General features: G+C 39.0%; 1 protein-coding gene across 1 annotated transcript in view; it reads left to right on the top strand.

The window, feature by feature from the left end:
• The window catches only part of LOC107581270 (serine/threonine-protein kinase WNK1-like), a 73,116-nt gene extending 47,427 nt beyond the window's left edge, over window positions 1-25,689 (top strand). The window contains exons 7-17 of the mRNA XM_016266772.1: window positions 4,614-5,909; window positions 7,467-7,550; window positions 7,782-7,817; window positions 8,593-8,727; window positions 11,278-11,505; window positions 11,831-11,892; window positions 13,025-13,095; window positions 15,902-15,994; window positions 17,734-17,775; window positions 21,279-21,484; window positions 21,772-25,689. Coding sequence (XP_016122258.1) covers window positions 4,614-5,909; window positions 7,467-7,550; window positions 7,782-7,817; window positions 8,593-8,727; window positions 11,278-11,505; window positions 11,831-11,892; window positions 13,025-13,095; window positions 15,902-15,994; window positions 17,734-17,775; window positions 21,279-21,484; window positions 21,772-22,116 — 2,598 coding nt within the window. The 3' untranslated portion in view covers window positions 22,117-25,689. The remainder of the gene's footprint in view (window positions 1-4,613; window positions 5,910-7,466; window positions 7,551-7,781; window positions 7,818-8,592; window positions 8,728-11,277; window positions 11,506-11,830; window positions 11,893-13,024; window positions 13,096-15,901; window positions 15,995-17,733; window positions 17,776-21,278; window positions 21,485-21,771) is intronic.
• The last annotated feature ends 237 nt before the right edge of the window (window positions 25,690-25,926 follow it).

Genomic DNA, 25,926 nt, shown 5'->3' with positions numbered 1-25,926 from the left:
ACTGCAACAGAGCGCTTTGTAAAAAGACAGAATAAATGTTTAACATCTAAATGTTAACTTAATGTTTTTTTTATTGGATTTGTTTTTGTCTTATTGGATGCATGAGAAAGGAAAGCAAAGCCATAACGTCTACATTCTAAATGGGTTTGATTCTTTTTATATGGCCTGCTCTCAGTAGGGTTGGGTATCGAAAACCGTTTCCAGTTTAAAACCTGTTCCAAATATCCAAGAACTGGGTATTTGATAAGACACGTGCATTTCGATTCCGCGTAATGATTCCTGCGTTCGCATTTTAGTGTGATTTAAAAAAAAAAATTATTTAATCACGGGAAGGGAAAGAACTTGCGCACTGTTTTGCGTGCCGCGAGCACGGAGAACCATGGTGATTTTAATGAGGATTGATCTATATTTTATTTATGAAAAGAAAACTATGCAGTATTGTTAAACTTTTGATTACAATTTTTGTACTTTAAATTCGTTCAGTTGTATTCATTTATGCTGTTGCTAATTGATTTGTTTGTCTTTAACAATGTTTGAAATTAATATTAGTCCAGTTGTTTTCACTGTGGTATTTTTGTTGAAACCATAGGCAAATGTTCCTCTTGTAGGCTTTAGTGTTCTGTAGGCTGCTGATTTTTGCTTGTTATTTAACTGCAACAGAGCGCTTTGTAAAAAGACAGAATAAATGTTTAACATCTAAATGTTAACTTAATGTTTTTTTTATTGGATTTGTTTTTGTCTTATTGGAATCGATAAAATTCAAACAATACCCAACCCTAGCTCTCAGTTCTCTCTCTCTCTCTCTCTCTCTCTCTCTCTCTCTCTCTCTCTCTGTCTTGCTTTTTCTTTATTTTCTGACTGCCAAGTATATTTCCACTTCCCACTTGTACTTGAGCTGCCTCTCCCTCTTCAACCTCTTTGCATTTTAATACATTCTTTGGGTTCCTTTACCTTCTTTCTTTTTGTTTTATGTCAGTATTTTTGATTCCTCCCAAAAAGGCAGTGCAGTGTAGCAGTGTATCATGCTGTGCAGACTGACGGGCATTCATCACTTCCTGGGTGGTTGTTTTTGCCATCCTGGGCACTTAAACCATGATCATTTAAACACATCAGAGTCACAACATTCATAGAGGACACTTTCTGGATCTTTCTCAGGGACTTTATCATCTCATCTCTTCTCACTCATTAGTTTTGAATTAGTTTGCATCATTTTCCATAGAGCCTGAAACACTTTAGTCATAAGTAAACACCTTGATGTCAAAGACTGTCTCTTTATTACTCTGTCTGTGGGTGTGACTTCTAATGATTTACTTTTATAATAATGGTTTTATTAATAAATACCTTCTCACCTGACTTGAAATGGTTGCTTAGTTCCCACTCAAAGTGATATCTGAAGTCTGCACGGCACTGATGACTGTTAGTGTATTGTACATTTATTTTTGTTCCTCTGTTTTTATACCCAATGTGCTGTTTGTGATCTTTGTTTTTGCTGTACATATTCTGTACGTACTTCTGTTTATGCTGTTCTTTATCATAAAACATCTCAGAGGGCTGATTTTCTGTGATGGTTTCGAGGACTTTGCTAACCTCAGTTTGTATCCGTTGTCTACATGGTAGACAGTCTGTGCTGTAAATTTCTTGGAGTCTGAATACTGCTTAAGCAGTGACATAGTGTCACTTCTTTAGTGATTTTCCTTAGCTGCATATTTTTCCCAGTCATTAACACACCAAGTTTCTGTGTAACAACATGCAACCTGATCAATTTCAGATAAGACAAGTATTACTTTAATCTCAAAATTAGCTCACAATTTCATGATTCATCAGGTATTGATATTGTCACATGCAGTCATATCATAGCATAAATGTCTCTGTTACTGATAACATGTTAGTCATGGTAAAACTATTTTTTTTATGAAACATCATGAATCATCAGTTGAACCAGGCTCATTCTTTTGGTCTGACTTGACAGCCGATGTTAGATTTAATCAACATGTAGGTCAAGGTTTATTGTAGATCAATGTCTTGTGTAGCATCTTAGAATGTTAGCAATGTTGATATTTAATCTTGTATCAAATTTTTCCTTGTAGTTTCCTTTTGGTTATTTGGCTTTTTGTGTATTCCATTTGTGTTCCATTTTGGTTAATAGTCAATTCCCCTCCTTCACCTCCAGCCTCCTCCACCTCTTCCCCGTCGTCGTGGTCGTAGCATGTCTGTTTGCGTGCCCTGCTTTTCTACCACCTCTGCTCTGTCGTGCCCTCCCAAGCCACCTTCAACCCCTCCTCCAGTCGCATCAGCCCCACTCTCACCCCGGTTGGGGAGGCCAGATGGGGAGACGTTTGCGGGCCGACTGTCCAAAGCACTGGAGAGTGTCCTGCCCCTTCACTCGGCCCCGCCCCGTCGCCGTGCCAGTCTCCCAGCAATCTTTGCCAGTCCTGTATGTTAGTGTCTCCCAGTGAACCAGGATTCTCCCGCTGTGTTGGACTTGGGTACAACATGGGTATCTGTGAAGAACACTTTTATGAAAATAAGAAGAAGAAGAGTGCAAATAATAATACAAGTTGATACAATAAAATTGTTTTCAGGACAGATATTTACATCCCTAAAACACCAAAGGTGTGATCTAAAAATAAAATGGCATCCTTCTACATCAGGGGTCCTCAAGATCCACTTTCCTGCAGAGTTTAGCTCCAACCCTAATCAAACACACCTGAACAAGCTAATCAAGGTCTTCAGGGTTACTACAAAGTTGCAGGTAGGCATGTTTAATCCAGGGACCCGTTCTTCGTACGTCGCTAACTCATTTAGCTGGATTTGATTGTTGACGATTTGGCATGATCTTGGATTGTTTGGTTCTTCGAAGCTCATCCCGGAGTTGCTGTCATAGCAACAGGTCCATAAGCTTAAACCTCGGGTGCAGGCTTATTTCATGTAAACAGGATTAGATTGCATCTTTTTAAGCAGAATCGATACTTAAAATCTGTCCGCTACCACCGCTACTTTATTATAAATGTACCCTACTAATCCAGGGACAATAATTTAAAATAATAATCATTTAAAAATAATATAATAATGTTGTGTAGTCTTTAGTACTATAGACACAGCCAGTTTTACTCACTGAAAGATTTATTCGTCATAAAATGATTACTTTATACTTGTATTCGAGTCTTACACACATGCTATACAGATAATGTAGAGTTGTGCATTAATTTGAGTGATTGATGGAGTGCAGGAGATGCAGATAACATGATCTTGACCCTTAAAAAAAACTTGAATTAATGCTGTCACGTAATAAATCTGTTCAAATATAAAATTAAATGAATTGCTAATTACTACATTGAAATAAAAATGTAAAGCCTGTACAAATATTAGAAATCGTGAATATAAATAATTGGGAATCATGTAAAAAAATTCAAATAAAATAAAAACACATTTCATTTATCTGTTATAACATTTATGTTGTTTTGTTCGCTTGGCTGTTTCCCTTATAAAAGTCAGAAGATCTGTCAAGTTTTTCATCAGGTGTCTTTTTTTAATTATATAATGTCATTACGTTGCTGTCTTGCTGCCAGCCAATCGTTGCATTGCTGATCGTGGTTTTGAGTATCGATACATAGCCCCTTTTAAACCAACCCATGAAAGCGCAATTATCTCAGAAAACTCAATCCAGCCAGACTAATCATCAACAACAGGTGCGTTCGAAGAACCGAATTAGCCAGATCCTGATTAGCATGATGATATCATCTTGGATGTGACATTTCATCTTGGATGTAATAAGCGACGTACGAAGAACGGGCCCCAGGTTGGAGCTAATCTCTGCAGGAAAGTGGTTCTTGAGGTCCAGAGTTCAGAACCCCTGCTCTACATTATTAAGTCAAAATAAGCTATTCGGAATCCAAAAACATTGAATTTAAGCCTAACAATCTCTAAGTGTTTAGTGGTAACATTAAAACCATTATTGGAAGTAAAAACCCAAACTTTTTCAGTCTGTCTAGTCCCAAGCTGATGTTAGTCCCTTAGTAATGCTAGCAAAAAGTGGTGTGTTATGAATAATGCAATTTCACAAATTAGCCGTTATGTAATGTATCAAGTATAAATAGCTTATTTATATTTTTTCTTGTATGTCAGAGGTTCAGAGTTGCTTTTTTCCCCCTCTTCACTTGAGCCAAAAAACTGATTATATCATTGTTCTGGTGGGTTATTAATCTTGAGAATATGAGGGGTTGACCACAGGTCAGTTTTTATGAATATGAAGACATGTTAAAATCCTTTTCAGATACCCACGTTACACTGGCCCACTCTGCTGGAACCCTGTGCTCACATTAAATACAGATTGGCATGAACTGCAATCATTAAAATGGTTCCTAGTCCCCACAGCCTGTGAAGCATCTGTATTTAATTGTAAATCTGTCGCAGTCATGTTTTTAAACCTCATTTAGCAGTTAAACATCTCTTAACTTATTCTTTTGTCATTGAGACATCTTTGCATGATAGGATGAATATTATCTGCTGTTTTCACTTATCTTTTTTTCCCTCTCTTTCTCTTGCTTTGTGAATTATGTGATGTTGCTTTTTCTACTTCCTCACAAAGATGCTGTATGTTATTGTCACTGCAGCCACAATCAGTCAGTCAGCCGTACGGTGGAGGAGGCTCAGGTCTGGTCGAGCCCCAGCTCTTTTTCCCCACCATCCCGGAACGGCCCGTCTCGTTCTCCCCCCCGCCATCTTGCTCGCCTAAAGCTTTCAGCGTGCAGCGCCGAAAGAGCACCTCCATCCTGGAGGCCCACACTCGTCACTTCCAACCCGCCTACCATCGTAGCTACGGCAGTAGCCTGCACCCGTTTTCTGGCATGGAAGCTTTGGCCCCCGGCTGTGAACCATCCCTGTTCATGATGCCCGGGATGGCGGCTCAAAGGTTGGCCGAACCACTGCACCTACAGCCCCCAGCAGAACCGCTATACGGATATAAAGACATGAGAGCCGAGCAAGAGGAAGCTGTGCGCAGACTCAGCCTCAACCAGGCTGCATTAATGGACCATCTGGAAGCCATGGCATACAGTGGCTACCCTATGACTGCACATCAGCTAAGCCACATCAGCTTCCATCAGCAAATGCAGGTCGCCGCTGCAGCTAGCTTGGCCTATGAGACTCAATCACAGCCTGGGCCAGCTTACCTACACCCTCATGTCCAGAGTCACATGCGCTTAACCCACAGCCCGATCCCGCAACTGCCTTCCATGAGTGTGTCTAGCTCTGCCTCTGCGCCGCAACAAACCGCAGCTGCAGATCCAAGCTATCAGCCCCATTTGTTTCCCCATTCCGCACCACCTGTGTTGGCTCACACATCTGAGCCGAGCACCGCCTTTGAATTCCACATGCACAACCTCCAGGCAGACCCAGCCATGCTGGCGTCCAGACTGTACCGAGCCCGCCGAGGCTCCATGGACCTTAACCTGGAGGAAGCGTCTGGCAGCCAGGGCTTGTGTGGTCGATTGCAGCCCGTTACTGAAGAACTGTATAGCTACGTGAGCCCGGAGCTGCCCCTTCCCCCGGGCAACCTGCTTCTCCATGGACCTAAAGAACTCAGTCCTGAACCTTCAAGTGACTCCATGACCTCCTCCGATGCTGGGGAGTTCCACTCGCCTCCACCTCATCCTTTGTTCCAATCTCAAGACTGTTCTGCAGCTCAATCCATCCCACAAATGTTGTACTACAAAACAGATGGAGGGAGCAACATCAGCGAAGGACACCCACCCAGTCAGACGATGTTTCTGTTCATTCCACCTTCTGAATCATCCACCATTCCGTCCTCGCACATCAGTGCTCTGCATAGTACCTGGGCCCGTCAACCATCCCATCCACCGGACCTCAAATACCACGAGCCTGCCTTGTCCCATCAGGGCGCTACCTTGGTACCTAGAAATACTTGTTCTCGTCCACCTTTCCCCAGCACTCCCTGTCTCTCTCTCAGTTACCTGATTTTTATTTTTTTTTGTCCCGTGGTTTTAACCCTCTCCAGCCATAATTTAGGGCTCAGAAAGGTTCACAAGGCGCATTGAGCTAAAAATGCATAAACCTGCTTTTTAAATCCCCTTTGTGCAAAGACCTTTCTGTATCTTCCATTGGACAGTGATTTGCTTTATTTCCATTGATTTTTCATTTCAGATGCACTTTGTAAGTATTATTTTGTGTGTAAGTTCATATAATGCTGTATATGATACTTGTGTGTTTGCACAGATATTGTGTAATGCTACATATCTGTAGATGACATACAAATCTGAAGTTTTGATTGCCTCTTTCAAATTATTCTAACGATAAAGACCAACTTACAACAGTGGAAATAAAAGGATTTGAAGAAAGAAAAAAAAAGGCTTGAATGCGGGATTTGTATGACCAAACACAGCCACATACAGCAAAAGAGGGGGTTTAGATAGGTTTGCTTGTCTCTTAAGGTTCCTTTAATCTTCCTTACAAAAACATCATGTTTTTGTTGTATTCTACCTTAACAGCTGCTTTTTAGATCTGCTGCTACATTATAGTTGGCTGGAAATGGTTAAAACAATTCTTTTATTTATTTATTTTCAATTTTGTCTTTGTTGAGGACACCAGTCGAGAAACAGCCTCAGTAAAGAACTACCAGCACAAGAACCCAACATTTGTTGACTACTTTTAGGATGTTAACTTCATAAGCTGAGAAGTCATCTTTTAACCCTTAGAAGGCTGGCATTATCAGTGTCATCCTGCAGTCTCATTCTCCGCCCCTATTTTATACACCTTTTCTGCCTCTCTTTATCTTTTATACTGATGTTATTTTCATCCTCTTATCTGCCAAGGCTTTGTTATTTCCTGCTGCTCCTTAAACCTCTCGCTAATAATTAATTTCTTCAGTAAAATGACAAGGTAAGGTGATCTGCGTCTGGAGCAACTATACTTGTCTGTACCTCGCAGAAGAGAAATTGAAGGACAAGTATATTTGTAGCTTTCTAAGGGTTGCTTCTGTCGAAACCCTCCATGTGGGGGGAAAGTGGTCAAATTTGGAAATATTAGTGGTCGGGTCTATTTTAGAAGACGCTTTCTTGGTTATACAAACAACTCCACATGCTTCCCTGAGCTTTTTTATTTTATTTTATTTTTTATAACATTCACCCAAGCTACAGATTCATGTAGAGTCACATGCATGAAGCCTACTCACTCCCCGGCTAACACCTGATGTTTATTTGTCGTTTAATCGTGATATGTGAGAGGCATACACAAAAAGTGAATGGTGACCTGAGTGCATTGCTCAGAGTGTTCACACTTTGCGTATGAATGGTCAGTATTTGAAAGTCATTGTTGTTTTTCGCTGTAGCCACCAACATATTTTGACTTGTCTTTTTTTCTTTTCATCTCTCCACCACTGCCATATCTCTTTCTCTGTTTCTCTCTCACTTTCTCGCCTGCCCCCATATTCCTCTTCATATTCAAAACAGGTGCAGATCCCAATCCCTCAATCTACAAGTGCCATGTCTCTGGTTTCCTGCAGCACCCCATCAGCCACCTCTGCTTCTCAACAGGTAAGATCAATGTGTCTGACCAATCAGAATCATCTTTTCCCCCATTCATTAGCATGAATAAATATCCAGTACAGGCCAAGGCAAATAAACCGCTCACTTTCCACACACTCCAAGACCTTTTTAAGTTTTATTTTTGTTTGTTTAAATCTCTCTGGATTCTCTCCTGCGTGTGAAAGCTGTGGACATCAGAAGTGTGTTTCACTTACACTGTGTTGTATTTGTTTCTTATAGTATGGAGGTTACTACATCCAAGCACTCCCTTCGCAGGTAGAGAAAAAACCCATTCCTCTTTCTCTCTTTCTTTTTTCCTCTCTCCCTCTTTTTCACATTTACCTACACTTTACTTTGGAGCTCTTTGACTTGCCGTCTTAAGTTTTGTTATTTCATTATTGTGTAATGAGCTATGTGACAAAATGTTGCTCTGTTTGAATGAGGCTTGGAAAGGAAGCTTGTCAATGTCTTAAAGTCCCAGATCAAGATCAATATGTCTATATCTATGTTGAGTTGTTCTTTGAAGGTAAGCTATTTAAAGGTGTTATTAAAGGAGTGTTCCAGGTTGAGCACTATGAACAGCATCTGTGACGTGCTGGTGGTGATTGCCGCACACCATACTTTTGTCCTTCGGTTTGTAAAAGCAAAAATTTGTTGTAATGCACTTACAATGTGGGGCAAGACTCTCCGGAGGGTTTCAAAGCAAAAACGTGAAGCTTGTATTTTTGTAAGTGCTTATTTTAGTGGTGGGAACTCTGTTCTAGTTTAAACTCCTAGTTATGTGTTACGGTATTATGCTCTTGTAAAATGTATTGCCCCATAGACTTGCATGTTAAAGACATTACTGTAAATTAAAATGTAAATGTTTTGTTTTTACAAAGTAAAGGATGAGTAAAAATTATTTAGGGCACATTGGCCTAATAGGATGAGTTTTTTTTTAGTACAGACTGCATGTGATCCCAAAATGCACTTATTTTCTAATGCTTGCAGGTTTATATGGAGACTGTGAGCATGTGAACAATTCATGTGAAAATGCTTATTCTCTTTTTAGGCTGCTGTTCCACAACAAGTTTCTCTGGGGCAGACATTCCAACCAGGTGTCTCGTTATCCCAACAGCAAGTTCCCCAACAGCCTCCCAGCACTGTGGTTCAGAGCAGTTCCCAGACACAGGTCCAGCCCACACAGGTACAATTAAATGTGATGTAAGCAAATCAAGCTAGAAGCCAAAAATGCTGAAAAAGCCTATAAGTTAATTATATTATTATTATTTTATTGTTCAGGAAAGTGTTGACTTGGCTTCCAAATTCCCCAGATCTCAATCTAATCAAGCATCTGTGGGATGTGCTGAACAAACAAGTCCGATCCATGGAGGTCCCACCTCACAACTTGCAGGACTTAAAGGATCTACTGCTAACATCCTGGTGCCAGATACCACAACACACCTTCAGGGGTCTAGTGGAGTCCATGCCTCGACGGGTCAGGGCTGTTTTGGCAGCAAAAGGGGGACCAACACAATATTAGGAAGGTGGTCATAATGTTATGCCTGATCGGTGTGTATATATATATATATATATATACACATATATACATTATATATATATATATATATATATATATATAAAGATTTTTGTTTAAGTATTAAAGGGGTCATATGATGTTGCTAAAAAGAACATTATTTTGTGTATTTGGTGTAATGAAATGTGTTTATGCAGTTTAAGGTTAAAAAAAGACATTATTTTCCACATACTGTATGTTTTTGTTTCTCCTCTATGCCCCGTCTTTCTGAAACGCGTCGATCTTTACAAAGCTCATCGGTCTGAAAAGCGAGGTGTGCTGTGATTGGCCAGCTATCCAGTGCGTTTTGATTGGCCGAATACTTCAAGCGTGTGACGGAAATGTTATGCCCCTTACCATACTGTGATGCCCTGTCCGGCCGGAGCGACGAGACAAAAACATTAAAACCCATTATAAATGAGGCATTTGTTGCATCTAGTGGGGACATAATTACAGATTATAATGACTTATACTGTCTTTTTACACGTTGCATCGCGCCGCGTAAACATAAAACCATGTCTGCATTTGTGATCGGAGAAATGACAAACAACAAGCGCTACTCTACACTGCTCAAAACTCGCATTTGAATCGTCAGTGGCAAATCCTTTAAATATAAAAAAAGCATACTTACAGTCTGTGAGTCAGAACAGCCGGCATTGTAGTCTACTCTACCAGGATCAGTAAACAGTCCTCCATAAAATGTGCTGCACACATCTGAATATTTGGGTTGAACTGTTCTGGAACAGTGTTGTAAATACAACTTAACCACTGATTTCTAGTCGTGTCCTCTTTTGGAAGGCCAAATAAAGTATTTTCGCTTTCACAACGAAACACATGGCGGGCTAGAGTGAGGAACGGCCGGCAGATTCGACGAAGGAGGGTCCGGCGGGCTTGCGGCAACCACATATGACGACCCCGGGCTGAACTCCGCTTTGTCCATGGCGAAAGCCGATCCGGCGATCCACAGCGCGAAGTTGATGTATTTCCTCAGCGACCAGCACAGATCAGCTCTAGGCATGACGAAACCGATATCGTCCTCTTTCGGAAGACCAAACAAAGTAGCTTCGCTTTCACAACGAAACACACAGCGCCTTCACGACATGGCAGCGGCGGCAACAACAATACTACAGCGAGAATAAAAGTTAAACCTTCTTTCTTTGCGTGAACATTTGGGCGGCGTTATGCAAATCTTCCCACATTGTGACGTAGACTTGTGGGGGCGTGTTAGAACGAGCCGTTTTAGGTAGGCGTGGTTGACTCTTAATTTTTATAAAGAATATCTCTTTAGATTTGAGACTATAGTCTTTGCAACTTTGCAGATCTTCTTTATGCACCAAGAGCTTGTAACACTTCAAAGAGAAAGGAAAATTTGAAATCACATCATATGACCCCTTTAATGTTAAAGATACAGTATTTTCATAATTTATTATAAGTATTTTATATTACTACTGAAAAATATGAAAAATTTTGCATTATACACAAACACACATATATATGTGTGTGTGTGTGTGTATAGAGATATATGTAGATAGATTGTATATAGATAGATTGTGAATGCAGTTTCATGTTAACTTTAAAATGGTAAATTACTTCGTAGAAGTTTTTTCTTCTTTTTGTTTGTTTCCCTCTTTTTCTATTTCGAAACAATGTACAGTATATCTGTGGCCGTCTCTCTCTGACGTGCCTCGGCTGTGCTTGTTTGATTGACGTTTTCTTGCATGTTTCTGCCTGTATGTTGCATGGTTGTCAGTTGTGGGGTAATGAGATCAGTCTCTCTGTTCAGTTCCCAATGTTTAGTGCAGAGCAATTGTTTTACACTGTACACTGTAGTGGCACAAAAATGTGATTTATCAGATGTGGGTTCTGTCAGAAATAAATAAATTAAGTGTGTTATATGTGTTTGATGTGGTGTTGGATTTGGATTTTATTTTGTGTGTTGTTGACAGGGACAACGTTTATAGGCGCTTAGAAAGATTCACCCCGCGGCATGTTGTCTCCATCATGTGGTCTGATCTTGTGATTGTTTTCCTTCGGTTAATGAAGACATCACTCCTTTTGCACATAAACTGGCCTTGCCGTCTCCATCTCCCTCGGTCGGTGCTTGCAGACATATTTACCTCCTCGTTCATCTTCCCAACCACTGATCTGATCCAGCTACCCCTCTCTTACTCCCCCCCCCAGCTACTCTGCGTACCAACTATAGCAGGTGCCCCGTTTCTGCAGCAACCTGTGCCTGAAGCGCTGACGTGCCCGGCAGCCGTGCCTGTGCCAGCCACGTCCCTGTCAGCGTTGCCGCCCCATCTACCCCAATTGGTACCGCCTCTAGTGACATCTGTGCCAACCATCTATGTGGTCACAGTCCCCTCCCCCACCGAACAGCCGTGTTTGCCAGCAGACAACCCAGCGCAGGTACCTGGAACGGACCGAACCGGCCCCAAATGCATCAGTGCAGTGCAGTTTTTGTTTGCTTTATAGGGCAAAGCTATTTTAGTGACATGTCATGCTCATTTTTAGCTCTGTTTGTCTGGGAAGCATAACTGCTTAACTGTCCTTACACAGCGTCCTTTCTTTTCTTTGCTGTGAAATAAGATCTTTTTTTTTAACACTCAGGCTTTGCCTGAAGCAGTTGTACTTTTTATTTAGATGTGCATTTTGTTATTTTGTCTTCTTTGATCTGATTGTTAGCATCTCTTTCTATTATTAATTCCTTTGTTTTTGTCGTTTGCTCTTCCAGACATCTCATAGCGTCTCTCAGACTTTGACGACAGAGTTGTCACAACTCCAAACCCTCAATTGAAGAGCCTCCATCCTGTGAGTGTACTATGTGAAATAATGTTATAGATTATACATACAGTAGGTTATACATTTAGGTATAAGTAATAGGTAATACATCTAGTCATTTAGCTGATACTACAATAGCAATTATATAACAAATATAACAATATTTGTAATATTCAGTGCATGATTTATTTGACAACTAGATTAGGAAGTAAGCTAGAGAAGAGTAGAAATGCAGAGAATACTTTTTTTTGTTGTATATATTTTTGGAGGGAGTGTAAGTGCACTTAATTCCTAAGAATTATGTGACTAATCATTAATCTAGTTTAGACCAAATGTCTTATGTGTTTGTCTCTTACTTTAATGTGTCCCCAAGTACATATAGCCTAGACTAGAAGATGTAGCATGTTAGACAACTTTTGCAACCGTGTACTCATTTCTGTCTTGAAATTGTAAACCTTACCATATAACCAAACTGACACTTTTCTATAATATTATAATAAAGCTCCAGTCACATTTTGAGTACAGCTTTGACGATAATGCTCAGTCTTATGCTGCATGTTGCTTGTGGCAGTTTATTGGCACCTCTGCCAGCTCTCGTTCTTTACAATGCTTTAGTTTCTCTTCCGTCTTCATTTATTAGGTGTTGCCTGTCGGCCCAGATCAGGCTGGCACGCCGCCCACAGAGCACCTACCACCCTTCCCAGGACCTTGTTTAACTCAGGTGCCCTTTTCTTCTTTCTCTCTGTCTCACTCTGTTTTTATATAGTTGCATTCCTGTAAAACATGAAGAGCATGTGTAAAGATTTTGAATCGCATAAGAATCAAACCGCTGCATGGCGTAGCTTTCCTTTGAGGCTGGTTAGGAGCATGACCTGTGACACTCATTAACTCTGATTAGCTGCTCTTTCTCTTTTTCTCTGCCTTTGGCAAGTGGAGAACAGGAAAGATGTGATTTCAGAAAACAACATCACATGCGAAACATTTTCAGTGTTTTGTCTCATGTTCTGGTATCGGGACTGTTAAAAGGAAAGAAGAAACTGCTTTTCTGTCCCCTTGTAAGATTTTAAAGAGCTGTTTTTATAAATGCAGTCATTCTAGTTTAGATAGATAGATTACATTTGCTTTTTTATTGCCTCTTAATTTCTAGTGAGAACCTGTGTTCCGCTTACACCAGTGACGCCACGCTCTCTGCGCCCAGTTTGTGTGTCACCTCGCAAGGTAAAAATAAAGAAACCTAACACATCACAGCCCTAAGCTTGACCCTGTGTTTTGTTTTGTTTTTGATAAATTGACATTAGGGGTGGGCAATAAGCAGAAAAAAAACATTCTCACAATTTGGACTATAACAATATCAGTGTCATAATTTTTATGTAAATTGCTAAGTAAAACTTTTAAACCATATTTTAACCATTGAAATTAAAGGGGTGGTTCATTGCAATTTCACTTGTTTAATGTTAGTTAGTGTCTAATGTTGCTGTTTGAGCATAAACAATACCTGCAAAGTTACAAAGCTGAAAGTTCAATGCAAACGGAGATATTGTCTTTTAAAATTCTGGCAGTTTAATGCCTACAAAAATAGCTTGTAGGGACTACAACAAGTTACTTCCCGGGTTCGTGACATCAAACCCAGATAAACCCCGCCCTTAGGAAAAGGCAGCAAAGGGGGCGAGGCCATGCTGCACTGCTTTAGAGAAGAGGAAGAGAAAACTAGAGGTGCATGTAAAAATCTATTCATATATGAATCGCGATTCTGTCTTCTAACGATTCTAATGGATTCACAAGTTTCAAAATCAATGTTCTAAAGCAGCAGTTCTTAATACTGTTCCTCACGTCCCCTTGCTCTGCACATGCTTTGCCTCTCTCTCTCTCTCTCTCTCTCTCTCTCTCTCTCTTTCATTCAGCTCACCTCCAACAATGAACTGTTACAATTATACACTTATTTTCACATAGTTATGAGAAGCGTTAAACATGGACGCACGTGCAGTTGCCTTACTGTATTAAAGCTTTAATCAGGATAAAACAGAATATTAAAAGCTAACATAAGCAGTAGCATTTACAATTAACAGCGTATCTAAAAGTACGAGACAACAAACAAAAAACATAGGCCTACCATTAAAAGCCATGCTTGCACAGGTTCTGTGCAAGCATGGCTTTTCCTCTTCAATAATATCCTCTGCTTCTCAATCGGGCTCAAACTGATAAGCGATATTAATGATGCCGTTGTTTACAATTCAACCGGAGGATGTGCTGCCGAGGTGAGGGACGGGACGATTAGACGCGCGCTAGAGGCGGTTTAGCCAATCACAACACACTGGGCTAGCTAACCAATCAGAGCACATCGCCTATTTCTGAGGGAGGGGCTTCATAAAAGAAGGAAATGATCAGCCCTTTTCTCAGAGAAGGGACAGAGAGGTGTGGAATAAAGGTAAATTATGTGAAAAATAATGCGTTTTTAGAAAAACAAAGCATTAACACATGTTAGACTGCACCCCATAAACACAATCAAGCCTAGAAAAAACCCAGTGAACCACCCCTTTAAATACATTTGTTGTAGTTACAATGAAATTAATTTATAAAAATAAAAATCAATCTTAAATTAAATACAAAAAAATCTAAAATTATTTGTATTAAATAAATCCCAACTTTATTTATATAAAGTTTTTTTTATTTATTTAAATAAATTAGATTTCTCTCTTCTTAGTTTAAAATGGTAAGCATTTGCTTTGATTTTGAAATAAGGAACAACTGTTGGTACTTCACCACCACCTTTGCAAATTTATGCCAAAAATTATGGTATTTATGACTAATTTCAATCCGTATATCGCCCACTCCTAAATAACATAGGCCACGTTCACACAGCAGCAGAGTACGGTTGTCAATCCTGTATTTGAGTCATTAATACGGTTACGTTCACACCCGTAAATTTTCAGGACTCACAACCTCGTTCTCGGAAAACCATTCTGTGTGAACGGAACCGGACTGGACATTTAGTTGTCTGTCACGTCATACAGTGCGAGAGAGAGTCGCTCTGCTGCACAAATGCGTGTCTACAGAGATGTGAGCTGTGTGTCGAGTTTTAGATCCTGTCAGTTCTGTTCTGTGCGCCTCAAATGCTCCGCTCTCCACCCAAACATAAAAGCTGTTGTCAGTTAATGAAGATTTGACGGATGAACTCACAACTCGATTGGACTCTTGGCGTGTCAAAAAGTGATCAGACTTTTCAGTTTAACTGACGTCGCCATGATGTTGGATATTACTTTGGTCACTGTCGCTATGGTTACTGATAAGGAATACAGGCTTGACTCCTGTTGCACGTTCATACAGACACAGTATTCAAGACTGTTAAGTTGCTGTGTGAACGGGATATTTTGAGACTCACACCAGTAAGTAAATGCAGTTGTCAATCCCACAAAACTGTGTGAACGTAGCCATAGTTTACCTTTGGTTTTGTCATTTTTGGATGTTTTAGTCACATAAACCAGCTGTGATCGATTTCTTTTGAGTCTTGGAAATTTTGTGGAGAAAACTTCAGGATGACACAGTGGGAAGAAACTTTTGTCCAGCAGTCATTCAAATGTTATTTTCCTCTCTAATGTTCTTATGGCTTTTGTGGTGGTTCGTATCGGCCCTATTTGTGGTAGTGCAGGTGAATCAACTCTGAACACAGGAATATATGCTTTGCCTATCTGAGAAAATGCACGCTTTGGTTTGGATGAAGCTGCAGGGCTGATGCTTGTGCTTCCAGGGGCCCTTTTCCTCCTCCTCCTTTTCCGTACAGCTCGACGCTCACCCACCCAGGGCCACTCCTCCCCTCCTTCACCTCCTTCACTCTCTCTATCTGTCAGGAATTCATGGCTTACTGAGCTCTGTTACCATTCTCACTGTGTATTTGTGTACGTTTCCTTTCTCTCTCTCTCTCTCTCTCTGCGCTATCTACTCCATCTCTTTCTTTCTCTCTCTCTCTCTCTCTCTCTCTTCCTCTGTTCCATCTCTCTCTTTCTCTTTCCCTCTTTTTGTACCACAGGCTGTGTAAAGTTCAGCTGTGGGTCGGAGAGGGTGACCTTCAAACCAGGTGGCAGGAGGACGCGTTTTCTGAGTACGCCCTGCTTGGCTCTTTGTGTGTAACGCTTTTTCTTTTGTCTCTTTCCTACAATGGCATGTGATTAGTTCTTGATTCTGCCAAGCCTTCTAAATGGCTGATCATCTCAGACATTGTGTCATGAATTTTAAAAACAACTTGTACTCATAACGGATATCGTTCGTATCCCATAATGCACTAGTGTAACCTATGAGGTCCGGTAATTATTTCTAATTCAACTGTGTTCACAATTGACACTTTGTCATTTGTAATTCATCTTATTAGTTTTAATATTTTCCCTCATATATGCTTCAGTTTGGTTTAACATAATAACAAAATGTCAAAATTGCTAAAGATAATTACTAATAATTTTAAATATGAATAACATGCTGCATTTTACAGTGTCCCAAACCAATATGGCTTGTATTTTAGCAGTTCAAGCAATTTATATTGAAAGCAGGAAAATGCACATCTCTTTAACAATGAGATCTTTTTATGGCTGAATGCCATAAACAACTTTGACCAATTATTGTAATTATAGCTAATAATTTGATTGTGCAGAGTCCATATACTGGTAACACTTCAAAATAAAAAGGTATCATGAACTAATAATGAACATCATTTATTAATATAGGTAAATATGAATTTCTACATATGCTAAAACAATAATTTCAAGTTGTATAAATCAGTATTAGTTCAAATATTATGAAGAAAACATGAATTAACATTGAAGAGTAGTAGAGTTGTACATTTATAAATTAACATTAGCCTAGATTAATAAATTGTGTATAATAGTTTATTGTTATTTTATATTTATATACTATTAAAATATGTATTAATACTTTTAATTATTTTTTTAGTTTTCATTTTAATTTGTTTTAATAATTGTATGTTGTCATTTTTATTTTTATTTTTTTATATTTATTATTTAATTTATAGTTATAATATATAATAATATAATGTGATATATAATTATATAATTTCTCTTTTTTCAGTTTAAGTAATCTTACTACTTCATCTTCAGTTAGTTGCCAAGGCAACATTTCACATTTCTGTTTGTTTTTTAAGTTTAATATTTTAATATTTAAGTTTTATATTTTATTTTGTCAATTACCAAAACTTTAAGATTTTTAATAGTTTTAGTTTACAATAAGATTGTTAGTTTGTTAGTTCATGATGCCTACTGTAATGCAAATACTAATGTTACTTTATTGTAAATTGTTAGCCATATAGTATTATCATATAATGTTTTTGCAGTATTGATTGGCGGTTCCTTTTCTGACACATGCAGTGTGATCCTGCAACTTACTATTCTCATTTACTCATATTATTTATGTAGTAATTTACACACATTTTTACAATTAAATCTCTTGAAAGGAGTGAACTGAAAACAGCTGACACAGTGACTAATATTTCTCCCAACTTGGCAAGTCACTGCATCTGTCTTAAATCTGATGAGTTTTTCCTTAGTCCTTCTTTCTTTTATTAAAATCAAAAAATATTTCACGTCCCTCAGTGCAGGTACAGTACTTTCACACATCATCTCACATCTTTTTTAGCTGCCTCACAATGTTAATACAAATGATCACTGGCTTTGGCCACAGACCCAATAGTCACAACCCGCTCACCCTGCCTTCACTCAGTATCAACAGCCGTCAGGGCTTGAATTCAGGTTTTAGACTAGCATGTTCTGACACACTCCCATAATGCACTCTGTTGGACGTGGCGTTACTGTAACACTGATTCTCTCCAATCCCACCGTTCTCTCCATGCTTCAGGGAAGATGGTGAAAAAAGTGTGCCCCTGCAACCAACTTTGTAGTAATTATCTCTCTTTTTTTACATCCTCCCACACCTCCTTCCCTCTCTTTCCTGTCGTCACCTCTCGCTTCATGTCCTGTGGCCTGTTGAAGCTTGTTTTCCCGCTAAGCTCTCAGGCTGACTTGAGCATTCTTTCCGGTGATGACCCATTCATATGTTTATAAGTGTGGCACGTCACGTATGTTTTCACTCTCAAATTAAACTCACACAAACACACTATCCTAAATTTGAAACCGAACCAGAAATCACTCTAGATAAACGCCACACTCAGCAGCAGACTGACTAATGCACTCTAAATGGACCCGTCTGAGCACTCATCCCATTATGCACAAGCCAATTTGAAGCCCCAGACTCCCTTCTGCACTCTTCCTTTATCCCCTTAAGACTCATCCCGCTTAACTGCACATCGACCTCATCCTGTTTGGATGGAGTCCAATGCACAAGTCAACGTATTGAGGGAATACAGCTCACATTTTGCACACAGAAAGGTAGGTTTTCACAGAGAGGATTTGGGGATCCTCCAGTATTGAACAAAGTGAATGGAAGTCATCCGGTAAATGCTGAAGTCAAGCTGTGTGTGGAGTCTCCACCTCTCCCTTACCCTTTTTCCACCAGGTGGTGCTGGTGCTTGGCTGGTGAAACATTTTAATTTTAAAAACTATATTCCGATTTTATGATATATATTGTAACATAAACAATATTTAATGATTAAAAGAAGTATCTTATGCTCGCCCAGGCTGCATATATTTGATTAGAAATACAGTATTATTGTGAAACATTATTACAATTTAAAATAACTTTTCTGTTTTAATATATTTTGAAATCTGTTTTATTCCTGTGATCAAAGCAGAATTTTCAGCATCATTACTCCAGTCTTCAGTGTCACATGATCCTTCACAAATCATTGTAATAAGTTGATTTGCTGCAGAAGTATAAATAATTCAGAATAATTATTATTGAAAATAGTTGTTCTGCTTAATATTTTTGTGAAACACTGAAAATAGTTTGAGATTATTTGATAAATAGAAAGTTCAAAAGAACAGCATTTACTTGAAATACTGTAAAAAATCTTAAACTGTCTCTTTTGATCAATTTAATGTGTCCATGCAAAAAAAAAAAGGATTTCTCTCTATTCCTGTGATCAAAGCAGAATTTTCAGCATCATTACTCCAGTCTTCAGTGTCACATGATCCTTCACAAATCATTGTAATAAGTTGATTTGCTGCAGAAGTATAAATAATTCAGAATAATTATTATTGAAAATAGTTGTTCTGCTTAATATTTTTGTGAAACACTGAAAATAGTTGTGCTGCTTAATATTTTTGTGAAACACTGAAAATAGTTTGAGATTATTTGATAAATAGAAAGTTCAAAAGAACAGCATTTACTTGAAATACTGTAAAAAATCTTAAACTGTCTCTTTTGATCAATTTAATGTGTCCATGCAAAAAAAAAAAGGATTTCTCTCTAAAAAACAAACAAAAAAACAAATCGAATAATTCTTTCTGGACACGTTTTTACATTTATGATTAAATGTAAATTAGCGTTTAATTAATAAAATGAAAAATAAATTTAGGACAAATTCTACCATAATGCATAAATACTTTAGTCACTATAGTATAAATGTGTTTTTTTTTTACACATTATAATATTGACAATGAGACTTTTTGCATTACAGTCCTTAAAACTGAGAAAGAGTTTGCTTAATTTTAATTAAAATAAAGCAAAAAAATATATAGAACAGCATTTGAAATAGAAATCTTTTGTAACATAAATATTTAAATTGTCACTTTTGATCAATTTTATCTATCTATAAACCACTACATGTATAAACCACTTTTCCTTCAATGGAAATGTATAGAATTGGCAAATTATCCCAAATTGGCCACCAGTACCAGCATGGTGGAAAAGGAGTAGTTATCTTTCAAAGCATGGCTTACTCTGGACTACATTGGCCAGAATTCCTTTTGGTGCTTCAGTCTTGGCACAATGTGTAATTTTTTTGTTGCTGCATTCTGGAGGGGCTGTTTACACCATCCTAACAGGTCTTATCTGTGGCTGCCTGGATAGTTGGCAAGATATTTGTGCCATTTGTATTTAACTGTGTAAGATTTGATTTAGAAAATAACTTTTTCCCCCATCAGCTTTATTTTTGACTTGCAGTATATTTTTCAAATGCATCAGCTCTTTGTTCCTCAACAGATATGTCAGATATGAGCTTATGTCAGTGCATGTTTAAAGAAAGTTATCTCTTAGTCATGACAGTGATGTGTCTTACAGAGGAGCTGAGGCATTTCCACTCATTTTGCTAATTTTTAATCTTGCTTCACATTAACTGCTCAGTAAACAGAGCTTTTTTGTAAAAATAAATAAATAAAAATGTACCACATAATCCTTACTGCAATGCTTTGTGTTTCAGAAAGAGGCTTATTTTCTCATACTTCCTGCTAATATTAATGTGCTATCAAGATTTGTCCTAGTTTAGCTAATGGTACTAATCAACTATCTAATTACACTTCTAAATAGTAGCTGTTGAAAGTTTCATTTTATTAGCCTCCATGAATTTTGAGACATTGCAGTGCCATTTAATCTAATACTGGAGCTCATGGTGAATCCATTTCCATTTCACCACCCTTTTGCTCCCTCATGTGTTGCAATAAAAACAGCCATGGCAAGCATGATAATGATGCCCAGGTAGATGTGACGCACCAGAGATGGTGTTTTAATACTGTCTTCGTGACCTGTTTTGCAGACTGGAGTCAGAGTGATAAAAGCGTCACTTTAGCATCAGAGCAGATGCCCAGGTGCTCGATAGGGCCTCACTGCCATGACTTTTATGTATACACATATCATTATATTATACAGTTGTGCTCTAAAGTTTACATACCCTTTGTATAATCTGTGATATGCTTTGCATTTATTCAAATAGAGGAGATTAAAATAAAAAAGCTTTTTTTATTTAGTATTGTCCTGAAGATCCTGCATAACAGATATTTTATTATAATCATAAGTCAAAATAACAGCTAAAATTGAATAATTGTTCATTTAGTTCTCAATATATTGCTCTGAGTATTTTAAATCTCTTGCTTTTACTGACAGCAACTCTATTTATTTATCTATTTTAATTAGCTTTTGTTGATTTAACTCAACCTTTGTTTATTTCCAGGTTAAAATTTGATTTTAATATCATACTTTTAATATCAATAACAATTTAAATAATCATACTTTTGATTCTCATATGTCATGTAAAATCTGTTTACATAAAAAAAAATAAAAATCAGAATCAGGTCAAACCAGGGCAGGACTAAATATAAAAAAATCTAACATTTTGCAGATTATATAAGGCGTATGTAATCTAACGTGAGAAACTGTATATGAAAATATACACACATTAATATAGTCTGTGTGGCTTCTGATTGTATCAGCTGTTTCAGTGTGACGTGTTTTGAACTGACTTCCTTTTTACGATCATCTTCTCTCTTCCTCTCTTTCTCTTCGCTCAGGGACGAGCAGCACCAACACGGTGGCGGGAAACGGTCAGAATCAATACCAGCCGCCCGTCTCTCAGTCCCAGAGCTGCAAGGGCATGTTCACAGACGAGCTGCACAAATTGGTGGACAACTGGGCCAGGGACGCTATGACCCTGTCGCAGGGCAAGAGAGGCTCCAAGCACCAACAACAAGTGACTCCTCAGGGCCACAGCTACGAAGTAAGACTTTGTTCTGGAGAAAATCACAGTTGAAACAGAGCATCTAAATCAGGAGTTCACAACTCTCAGGCCCTTCAAGGTCCACTTTCCTGCAGAGTTTAGCTCCGATCCTAATCCAACACATCTGAACAAGATAATCAAGGTTTAATAGAAGATTACATGCAGGAGATTTTGATCAAGGTTGGAGCTAAAAAAAAAAAAAGAAGCTCTACAGAAAAGTGGACCTCGAAGGCCAGAGTGGAGAATCCCTGCTCTAAATAAATGTTTTTCCTTTCTCCTCTTCTCAGATGGTTCCTCCTACCAATATGGGCCGTAAGTACTCGGCTCCAGGCCAGCTGTGCCCAAGCATCGCTTCAACTCTCAGCAGCCACCCGCCCATGCCCAACACTCCCGCTACCTCTCTGGGGGCCCTGAAGGGCTCCTTGTGTCCCACGCCGCAGTACGGCTACCCCGCCGCACCTTACAGCGCCCAGTGGGCTAGTTCGGCCACGCACACCCAGGCCGGTCTGCTGGCCACCTCACAACCCCTGGGACAGTATCCCCAGGTTCCGACCCCTTTACAGACCTTCCACATCAGCACTTTGCAAAAGTCAGTCAGCCACCCGGGTGGACCCAACCTGAAGACCACGTAGGGCAGGGCCTAGCCGTGCCAGGCCTAAATAACTCTCGAATTGGGGGAAGGAAGGGGGACGGATTGGGCAAGTGTTTGATTGCATTGCAGAGATTCTGTCACAAGAGTTTCCTTTGGGATGGTTGAGGAAGAAGATGCCGGAATCCTCCTGCATGCTCACAGATATGCCACGGGGATGATGCACAACGATGCAAAGAATAAGAGAAGATGAAAATAAAACAATGGACACTTGTGTGCAATGTTACGTGGCCAAAGAAGGTGTGACCATTTTTATTGTTAAGATGTGTAGTGATGGCATCCTTCACCACCCAGCCCCAAACATTTGTCAAGGGGTTTGAGATTTGCTGACCTAAAATGGAATAGATGCCACTGGCATCCATCTGTATGTCCTCCTGATAAATTCATACATCAAGCATGTCAACAAACGGAGGTCGGGTGGGTGACGGTGAGCAGCGAAGAGTCAAACCTAGTGTCCTTGTTCCCCTCTTGCCCTAAACCCTCTGCTGCAATGCCATGGAATAATGCAATAATTACAATGGTAGAAAAAAGCCCATTTTAAAACACAGGAAGTGGCCTTCATTAGATGAAATGACAAAATCCATGTACAGATATCCTTTGTTTTTAAATTGGGTTATGAGGGTTTTGATTTCATTCATTTGGTTTGGTTGGTTAGTTGGTTTTTCTTCCCTATGCCCTTCAAGCCGGCCTTGTGTAGCAGAATGGTATGGACAGTTATTTTTTTTTGTCATGTTCAGAGGCCTTTCAGCTGCCCCCCGAGGTTTGTACTACAAAGCTTCTACAAGCATCCCAGCATGCTTTGCAGCTTATCCACTCTCTTACCGTCCTCTTCCGGTTTTCTCATCAGGCCACACCACAAGGTGACGTGTAAAATGATGGATAAAATCAGTTGTATTGGGGTTTGGATACGAAACTGGGGGTCACGGGATTTGTCGCCTTCGAGACCTGTGAAGCTTTGAATCTATGGCTAATGATCAGCTTTTTCTGATCATGGCAGCATTAGGGGCCTCTTACCATAGTTTGATCGAGACATTCAAATAAGTCGTGTTCTGTATGGACCTGTATTTACTCATCAGTTATTGATGTTGAAACACTGTGATTATTACAAATGTTGTTGGACAACATTAGATAAAAAAAGTAGACAAAAAAACATGAAATTTTGGAGGGGTTTGGATATTAGCGTTCGTGAGATGTAAGGCTAGCTATTTCATTATTCACATCTTATTGGAGACACTTTAACTTTTTTCCCCTTTGTACTTTCTTTATATTATTAGATCAATGTGAATGTAAAATGGATTCAATTAATGTACTTGAAGAAACCAATCTTTCCCTCTTTCCCTACGCCCAGTGAGCTTTCTGAAGATTCTAGTGCCTTGCGTTATTTTAGTTTTTTGAAGTCGGGGTTTGATATGTAAGGCAGCGGAGAGTCTCAAGCGTTGCACTTGGTTGGAGTTGCTGGTCTTTGGACTTCACAGAGGGTGAACATTAATATACTGCAGAAATGAGGTGCTGGTTTGGATGCCGTTTTGAATTGGCTACGACTGAAACCATTTGATGGCACAGTCCTAGTCTTTTGGGAAAGTCGAAAGCTTCGAATATACGGTGTGCAAACACACAATCCAGCCATTATATCACATTCAAAGGCTGTGGAAGTGCTTGAGGGTTGCGTTTTAGATACTTCATCAATCAACCTTAGTGTGTAAGTATGCCTATCATCAGTGCACCCTTTCTAGCGTAGACGAGTCATTTAAAATGCTATTGACAACCAGTCTTTGTTTTCCAGACGGATTCTCAAAAGGTGTGAACGGTTCTTGTGAAGGTGAAGGATCGGCTCAGATAGAAACGCAGGACGAGGAAAGTTAGTATGCATGGGACAGTATGTTGTAAGTACTTCAAAACCACCAATAGCTTAGATGTTTTTCTAGCACTGCTTGATCGGTTTTGACACCATCCAGTGTCAAACCCTCTCCGGTGTGCGAAGAGAGACACGTTTTGGCAACAGATGCGATGGAAAGTGTAACTTCATGAGCGAGAAAAGGACCAGAAAGGTGGGAAAAGACAGTTAGCAACCTTCACCGGCACAAGAACGGCACTCTCTGCCAAAACAGCACTGTCAAAGACTAATTCTCGCTGGTTTCTCATCAATCCGCTTCTTTTGAACTCTCACTGCCCATGTAAGTTCTCAAGTCACTGTGCTGGCAACGGCCTTTGGTTTTGTGGCAGATCAGTAGCTTCATTTTGGGGGATCTCAACTCTCTTTTTGTAGCAGTCAGTCAAATCACTCTTGTAAATGCTTTGGTTTATTCAAAATACTAGACCTGCAGTGTCAACCTAACTTTTAGTGTCATGCTCAGCACATTAAGCTGTGCAGATGAATCGAGAACAGTCCTGATCCACCAGAAACTAATGTACAGATTCTTAGAGCATTTGATTTGGGGTACAAAAGCATAGTGGAGATGCTCATCAAATTAACTACTGAAAGGATGTAGATTACAACTCGTTACATACTGCTTAGTGTGTCGTCTGTGTGAAACGTCTGGTACAGGAACTTCACTTTAGGTCAACTGTACAGTTTAGATTCTCAACTGGCTCTCTATATTTAAAATGCGATCGTTTTACCTTTATCTCTTGCTTTGTACGCAACGCTTTACCTGTAGACAGCTCGTTTTTACCTACTTTGTCATTTGGTTCGTTCAAACTGTGAACACATCAGAAGGTCTTTAACAAAGAGGTCCAACCTGCTCAGTGTTCAGGCTAATGAAATCTGTGTAATACTACCTTCTGAGTGCCATGTCCCTTGTTCCAGATATGATGCAAGTGTTAATTTGCTCTCGCTGTAAGAAACAGGTCCCCCTGTTTGACTGTAGAGGGCGCTAATGTAACTGCAGTGCAGGATGTACAACAAAATGAGATTTACCTCTGACCTCTGATGTAAATGATACAGCACCTTGGAAAATGTAGTAAAAAAAAAACACTTTTTTTTCTTTATCGTTCAGTTTGCTTTTTTTTTTTTTTTAATGCGTTTGTAGCGTGCTGATGTGCGCACGAGCCATTCAGTATCGATAGACATTCAGTTTGATGAAAAACAAATTTTTTTTTTTTTGCATGAGAGTAGTTACAGAAAAAAAATGCACACAAACTCACTCAAAAAGTATCTTATTGAATGAAACCTTCCTTTCTAGTCGCTCTCCTGTGGAAAGAAATACAACAGAACAATGTTTACTTAATGCTACTGACCTGTCATTAAGTTATTTTGTTTTGTACTGCTATCTGATCCGCTTGTTTTGCTGTCTTTTGAGTTTCTAGAGTTCCTCTGGCGACTTTCATTCAGTGTTTTTTTTTTCTCCGTATGATATTTAACAGTGTACAAAATGTTAAAAGAGTTACTTAAAATGAAAACCAAACAAAAACATGTAGGGAATCATCGGCAATGTTTAACTGTATGTTTTGCACTAAGTATAGGATGTTCTAGCTTCATATAAAACTGCGCTTTGCGCTCCAATAAAACAGCATTTGTTACCCTATTTGTAAACTTAATAAAAGTCATTTAAATAAATTAAGCTTGCCTCTGCTTCTCAATTCACAATGGATGCTGGATTAGTTATCATGCCGTTCAGATCAATAGAGTTGATTAAATTGAATATTTAAGTGCATTTAATATCAGTTACTCTATTATGTCTTTACTACTGCACTCTGTTATTTGTGCCCACCTTTAAATATGTCATATACTGTATGTCCAATAATTATTTGCATTCATACTAGCCAAACTGCATGTAATGTAGAAAGAGAATGA

Source organism: Sinocyclocheilus grahami, unplaced genomic scaffold, assembly GCF_001515645.1.
Source record: "Sinocyclocheilus grahami isolate Dianchi unplaced genomic scaffold, SAMN03320097.WGS_v1.1 scaffold33.1, whole genome shotgun sequence".
Classification (NCBI taxonomy): domain Eukaryota; kingdom Metazoa; phylum Chordata; class Actinopteri; order Cypriniformes; family Cyprinidae; genus Sinocyclocheilus; species Sinocyclocheilus grahami.
The sequence above is the reverse complement of the archived record's forward strand: the minus strand, read 5'-3'. Positions and strand labels throughout refer to the sequence as shown.